This window comes from Cibotium barometz, chromosome 1, assembly GCF_041138505.1.
Source record: "Cibotium barometz isolate CiBa-2024 chromosome 1, ASM4113850v1, whole genome shotgun sequence".
NCBI classification, from domain to species: Eukaryota; Viridiplantae; Streptophyta; class Polypodiopsida; order Cyatheales; family Cibotiaceae; genus Cibotium; species Cibotium barometz.
In genome coordinates, this window is record NC_141046.1 from 75,485,315 (window position 1) to 75,493,147 (window position 7,833).

A 7,833-nucleotide genomic window follows, 5' to 3' on the forward strand; every position below is an offset into this window, starting at 1 on the left:
AACACGAAAAATCAGCTCAAAGGACCAATAAGGGCAAATTTTGAAGAAAACTAAATAAGCTCAAGTGAAACAAATAAAACATATTTGATAAAATTCAATACAATGTGATAAGTGGACATTCAACACACTGAATGTTCCATATCACGTTGTATTGAATCAAAACTCCTAAAAAAAAGGCTCAAATACAATGCGATATGTAAACAAACAACATATTCAAACCAATAAATCGCACTGTGTTGCATTCACAATCAAATAAACACAAAATAAGCTCAAATGATCAACAAGGAAATAATTTTGGATTGAATGCACTATAATGCAATGGGAAGAGTTCCAATACAATGAAACCCCCATATCACATTGTATTGACTTCATAATAAAAGAAACTCTCTCGGGAGCACATAGAAAAGGAAGAAGAAGACATGGTGCAAGTTAATAGACATTGGATTGAGAAATGGACACTTACTTGTCAACACGATGTTGTTCATAAAGGGAGGAGATGGCATAGATGATGGAGAGCAGATCGCGATGACGAAAATTGATGAAAGGAAGCTGTTGTTTATAGAGAGCTTACTAATTAATTCGACGATTAAGGGTTTAACAGAAGGGGTCCCACCTTAAGTAGATGTGATGCCTCATGATGATGACATTAAAAGGAATGTCATTAAGTACACATGGCATGCAATGATGACGATCGAATGCATGAGTGACATGTGTCTTTCCCTCGTGTTGTGAAAGAATGTGGGCAACCGATGAAATCCTGCTACATGTAAAGACCATGGGATAACGCACATGCATTATTTATAGCGTGAGTTTCAAACACTCTTGGCTTTTTTTTCGTGCAATTATTTTCTCGCTCTTGCTTGCTCATCTTTGAGACGGTGTGACCTGTGTTGGCAATTCTCCTAATCTTCCCGACACACTGATGCGTGACAGTCTCCAACCCTAAGGCAATTTTAAGGTGAGTTCTCAAGTCTTATCGGTCTTAAAATGTTTGTTTTCATACGATTTTGAGTGCCATTCCTTCTTTTCCTATACAAATCATGTATAACTGAAAAATGATTTCGAGCTTCAGTACAATGCGATGTAGGGATTCACTCGAGAATGTCCACCCTAAACTGTGTTGTACTAACTTACATTATACAAGGTCAGTATAGGGTGAATTTGGAGGCGATCTCCGGCCCATACTCTCGTTTTTAATAGAAATGATTTTGAGCTTTAGTAAAATGCGATGTAGGGATTCAATGAAGAGCGTCCACCCTAAATCACACTATACTGACTTGCATTACAAGGTTAGTATAGCGCAAATTCAGAACCCTAAGGGTGATCTCACTGGTCCATACTCTTGTTTTTAGAAGCCACTTTTTAGTGTTTTCTAGATATTTGTGCAATATAGACCTAGTAATGATTATAATTCAATACAACGTGATAAAAGGCTTCATTGGCCAACATCCACCCTATATCATGTTGTACTAACTTGCAATATACGTGGTCATTATAGCGCGAATATGGAAGTCTACATTTGATTGGTTACGTTGCATACTTGTGCAATGTGAAACCATACAGTCATTGTATACAACGAAAAACTAGGTATCGTGAGCTTTAAAGGCCTGTTTGTTACATATTAGAGCAATATAGACCTTGTATAGTGCAAATTAGTATAATACGATATAAGGCTTCCCCTTGTCAATGTCCAACGTAAATCACGTTGTATATTAACTTGCAATATAGAAGGCCTTTTTAGCTCAAATATGGAACCCTTTTCCATATCTCTGTCTCATAGTGTTGTTTTCTTAAATTTTAGCAACGTAGACTTAGTATAGCTTGAATTCCAAACCCCCATAGTTGTGTTGTAATGAAAAGTTATAGTATTGCTAGCTTTTGATGCATATTTGTGCAACTTAGAACATGTATATTTTGGTTCAGCACAATGCGATATCAAGCTTCACTCGCCAATATCTTGGGGGAGTCACATAGTAGGATGTGTAATATACTACGTGAGTTCAAAATAAGGGGTATTTTTAGTCCATGGATTTACAGTTTTTAATAAACAGAAGGGTTATATATCTATGTATCATATGTAGATTTACATTATGGGGTTTTTTAGTCCAAAAATTTCAAAAGTAGTCTTGTAGTCCTAGTTAAAAGCTTTTTCGTCTACCAGTCATTTGATTGTTGAAAGTAAAACTTTAAAGCCATCTATACTAGTCTTTAGCAATGATCCTTGGTCTTTAAACCTGCATTGAAGATGTCAATAACCACCCTCTAGAATTTGAATCTCTAGTCCTCAACGCAGGAACAGAGCGCACAAGGCCCTTATCCCATAGATAGATAGCTCATCCCATATCTTTTACTGTTCTTTTACTGTTTTTCAAGGAAGGAAGGGGGGGCTGGGGAAAAGAGAGATGCAGGGCACTTGTAATGTGCGCTCGTGTTGGAGAACGTAGAGAGAGAGAGAGAGAGAGAGAGAGAGAGAGAGAGAGAGAGAGAGAGAGAGAGAGAGAGAGAGAGAGAGAGAGAGAGAAGGGTGGGGGGAGGGGGGTTTCTAAAGGCAACGCATGTGGTTTCAAATAGTAAATAAAGGAGCTCGTAAAGGAGGGGGGCGATGGTACTCTGCACTCTGGACCATAGCGCGAAGCTCTGCGGTGGTTTTTCTGCGCCGGTAAGAACCGAAGCCTGTCGGATCTCTGTCTCACTCTCAGGTCCGTGACTCGCCCTGCCTTCTGTGCCCATTGCCCACGAGGTCTCTCTCTCTCTCTCTCTCTCTCTCTCTCTCTCTCTCTCTCTCTCTCTCTCTCTCTCTCTCTCTCTCTCTCTCCCCCCCCCCCCCCTTCAAGGCTCTCCCCAGTCTTTGAATCATTGAATGCTACATGTATACAATTTGTACATTCTCCGTTAGGGAATCCAGCTGTTCAGTCTGTACACCACATAATTGTCCATAACTTTTGCATATTTATGAGAATCGTCTTAATATCAGTATATTTCTCTTTTCTTATGGTCTTTTTTAGATATCTAAGCTGGTCATTCATGGCTGCTAAGAATCGCATGAAAGTTTTGGATTATGGGTCTTCAGAGAAAAAGCTTCTTGGTTACATACGAGTTACGGCTGATTCCACATACAATGATTTACGAAAGGAGATTATAGCAGATGGGCTTGTCGATGGTTCTTTCACTTTCATTATTGATGATGACGATGATGGTGAAGCTTGTGCATTGAACCCAATACAAGAAGAGCGATGGCAAGTAGAGAATGCCAAAGTTGTAGGTATTAAGAGAGGCTTAAACACCAAAGTTGATGGAGCTCAGGATGAAGACAGACCTGCAAAGAGACAATGTGAAGATTTGGAGGAGTACATGGAAGATAGAGGCCTCAAAGAAAGCAATAAATTTGGTGGAAGTGAAGACAATATATGTGGCAGCCCGGAGTATGATTATAACATGCTAAAGAGCACATCCATTTCAATGTCCACACTACAAATGTGGCAGATACAATGTGAGAAGGTACGCAAGAAGTTGAAGGAGCAAAATCCATCGAGAGATGATAGGTTTGAGCTGAGTACGAAAGATCTCAATGGCAATGCTTTGATTCAAATATGGTGCCATGAATGTGGAACCTTTTATGGGTCAAGATACCTTAGAAAGCAATCAGCTTACTCATGTCTCTCTAACTTCATGCGAACCCATGTGTTAGAAAGTCAAGCTCATCAAAGAAAATATCTAGCTCATCGAGGGCTGAATGTGAATACAACAAATGGCTTCAAAGACGTAGGAGAAAGTGGTGAAGATCATAAGACTGCAATTTTGTTAGCGGTTGAGGAGATGCATGCTTTCAATAGCACTCATGAAGGCAAGTGCTCATCTTTTGAATGATAAACTTTCAATAATACATTTTCGAGATTTGTTAGATTTTGTTGAGCTACATTTTATTTCGGTTTTCAGCTACTCTTTCGAGATTTGTTAGATTTTGTTGAGCTACATTTTATTTCGGTTTTCAGCTACTCTTTCGAAAGTTTTTTCTAAATGCATTTTGAACTTTACTGCCAATTGTGAGATGACTAATGTGTAAGCATTTTGGGTTCGAAATCTCGCAGGATCTGATTTTCAGCTGATTGAGGCAACTTTACATGATTACAAGGATAAAACCAGGGTAAGAGTTGTCTGCAGGTATGATAACAAATGGTTACACTTGTGTTCACAAAGACCAGATTTGCAAACTCTTCTTACCGAGCACATCAACTCCAAGTCTCATATTATGGTCGTGAACAAAACATCAGCAAGCCAATCACCCTATGGATCAGCAAGGACATTTGGACGGCCAAAGAAGATTTTTGATGCAGATCATCGTCAAAAATCATTGGGTTCTTTTCTCAAGCCGATTGAAAGTGGCACACCATCCCATTCAGAAACACCTTCTACTCGGAAAGGTGACTCGTATATGCTCTCTTCATGCAAATCAAATTTATTATGTTGGGGATTATGGCAAAGTACTGTGGCTTGTAAAGGGATTGAGATAGACATAAAACCTATGTTGCATGATTTAAAAATAGGAAGTGAGTGGTATCCAGAGCCGTACACAAAAGCTACTCTATATGATGGATGTAATGAAGTGAAAGTAGATGGGTGCTATAGACACAAAAATTGCTTTCGTATTTCAGCTTGTGGCAAGCCATTTGAGTCCTTTACTTGTGACAATTGCAAAAAAGTCCTCACTTGTCATGATTTTCGTATGAGAATTCAACGAGAAGCCACTGCTAAAGAAAAGAGAGGGGTCAGAAACACAGGTGGTGGAAGGAGATTAGACTATCTCAGTGGTGAAGAGCTAAAGAGCGTTGCACTTGAGTCAAAGTCAAAATTGAAAGAGGCAAAAAGAAAGTTGTGGTGGTTGAAAACAAGGCTTGTTGTGCTTTCTGTGAGAATTAGGTCTCTCAAAGAAGCAAATATTGAATGCATCCATAGGAAAGATGTCCGACGCTTTTGCAATAACATAATTGAGGCCCATAGGCAAGGCAAATTCGAAACCAGCCTTGTGGGACTTTTTTCAAGATGTTGCAAAGAATGCACTAAAAGCTAAGCAGGCACAAAGATTCTCTGAGTCCACAAAAACAATGTTTGAGGTCATAAAACTATGGGGTGGGCCACGCTTGCACGACTTTTTGAGTACTAACCTTGGAGGGCCATCCATGTCCACCACAAGAAGACAAGGCAAAAAGGCAACCCAATTTGTCTCTGGAGAGCATGAATACATTTTCAATGCGGTTGGGAAGATATACATGGATGCAAAAAGCAAACATGGAGTAACCTCATTGGTTCCCATCATCATTGTAGAAGATGAAACAACCATAAAACGTCGCATAAGGTAAGATAATCTCGACATGTAAATGGATTTTCCTTTCTTTTTGTCATTTAGAGAATGTATGCAAGAAAGAAGTAACTTTAAGTGGATTTGTGCTAATGCAGATGGAATGCAAAGGATGATACCCTTATTGGATTTTGTGGGAAAAAAGGAGAATATCATCAATGTTCTTCAAACGACATGATCATTGTGGGAGACGGATCAGAAGGCTATGAGAAGATAGTTGACGCTTTTCAGAACCATGTTGTGGGGAGCTATGCTAGGCTTCTCATGGTCAATCCTCTTCACGATAGCCTCCCTAGACTAGCTTTAATGGTACAAGCCACATGTAACCGCTTTGATAGCATTTTTGTTAGAAACCAGTGGAATCTTGTGGAGAGGATATGGAATGCAAAGCTAAAGGATGTGATTGGACCGATAATTGGACATGCTTCAGATGGAGATAGCAGGCGTCGTAAGCTCATGCTTGAGGATTACCTTGGAAAGAGCCAAGACCAGTTCTTTATTGATTGGTGTGGCTGGAAGCTAAGAGGGAGAATGGTAGATGGTCATGTGTATGGTCTTCATGATCAAGACTTTGTACATGGTGGAAAGAAGCTTATTAGTCCGCTTGATAGTCCTACTCGACAACTTGCCATAGGAAAGGTTTGGATTACACTCAATCATGTTGCAATGGTTTACCATGCATTTTCAATTGATCAGCACAAACTTCAAGAGGGGGATATACAAAGAAATGATCGCCAAAATTGGGGGGCAGCTCAAAGGATTGCAAGCAGACAGGTGCAAAGTTGTCTAATGAAGCTTCAGAAGAAGGAGAGAAGCATGCAAGGGACAAGGGCATATTTGGAGATTGTCGCTGATTATATTGATATTTTTTTATCTTCATACTTAAATTTGAGGGAACGTGTGGTATTAGCAGCCAAGGTTAGTTTCTTTTTCAAGCTTTGGAGGTTATGGATTCATCAGCATCCATCATACAGCTTGAAGCAAAATTTCATTAGTAAAGAGGCCTATACAGATATTCAGCTTTCTTGCCATTTTGTAGTACTTCTCATAAAGATGTTTCGAGACTTTTATCCATCTCTCAAGTGTCCATTACACCTCACAGGGTCAGATGCAGCTGAAATTTATTTTAGTAAGATCGGAGGCATGATTGGACAAGAAAGAGCCTTCGACTTTGGAGACCTCTTGCATAGTATCGATAGTTTGAACAAGATTGCTATGCACGAATGCAGTGTAGATGGGTTGACTTTTTCACGAGCTCATAAGAAACAAGAACATATTTGGAAGTGTTTGAATAAGCAAGAAGGAAGTTTAGAAGCAGATTTAGGTGACTATGAAGCGGTTTCCTCGGATGAAAAAATAGTGGATGCATTGAAAGAGGGCTTACAGAAAGCTCAAAACCTGTGTGAGCCATTGGGATTAAAACCTACCAACAAAGGAGAGAGCTTGAAGTGGTGGTCACAACCTTGGGTGGATACAGAATCGATATGGTCAAAATTGGATGCTGATATGGGAGAAGCAGATGATTATGATGATTTTCAACAGCCAACAAAGGATGACCAGCAACTTCAAGGAGGTCCGGATGAAAATGATGAGGTCATTGCAGTTAGTGAGATACGACATGAAATTGATGGCATCTTAGATGAGGCAAATGACTCAAAGACAATCACAACGAGACAAAAGATTAACCCCACTGTAGAAGTTGATGGAAAGTATATCTTCAAATCTACATTGGTTAGCCAATTAAATGGGAATTCAACATTGTCAAAGGATCGATTAACAAGAGTAAGACAGGGTGTTTATTTTTCCCATGAATCAAAACAACAATCTTCAAGCAATGCAAATTTCTTTGGGATAGGTAGTGATTGTGCTGTCTATTTTGTGGATGACACACAAGGACAAGCAAGTACCAAGCATCTAAAGCGTAATGGGAAGCCCACAAGCTTGAACCAAATGGATATATCTCAAGGCACGTGGTACTTGGGAAGAGTTCAAAAGATGAGGATGAAAGTGGGAGGTAGGTATGTGGACTATAAACGAAGCTTTGACTTGTCAAATCGGCCTCAAGGCATAGAAGTACAGCTTGGTTGGTATCAAAGAATTAAAGGATCACGGATGTTTACATATGACCTGACGGACTTGAATATGGTTGCCGTTGAGTCAATTATAGCATTGGCAAATTTGACGTACAATGTGTCGAGTGAAAAATACCATCTTGATGAGAGTGATTATAAAATCTTCAACGACTTTGTTAAACATGTTGAGTAGCACTTACCTACAAAATTTTCAAAGAGGTATTGAAGTAAGTAATTGTTTTTTTCAGTAAGCTTTGTATTGCCTATTGCCATTATTTACGAATTTTGTTTCTTGCAGTGAATGGTCCTTCAAGGTAACAGTTGGCGGGAGTTTTGGTTATCCCATTTTGCGACTTCAATTTTGGAAATGTGTTGTCTTCAGATTAGTCATCTCGTAGATTGATC

General features: G+C 39.3%; 1 protein-coding gene across 1 annotated transcript; it reads left to right on the top strand.

Moving 5' to 3' along the window:
* The first annotated feature begins 3,024 nt into the window (after window positions 1–3,024).
* On the top strand, window positions 3,025–7,621 carry LOC147642421 (uncharacterized). The gene is made up of 5 exons (XM_086809102.1): window positions 3,025–3,498; window positions 3,937–4,006; window positions 4,089–4,421; window positions 5,041–5,353; window positions 5,455–7,621. Exons 1-5 carry the CDS (start codon window positions 3,025–3,027, stop codon window positions 7,619–7,621), a joined length of 3,357 nt encoding a protein of 1,118 aa, XP_086665228.1.
* Window positions 7,622–7,833: the final 212 nt, after the last annotated feature.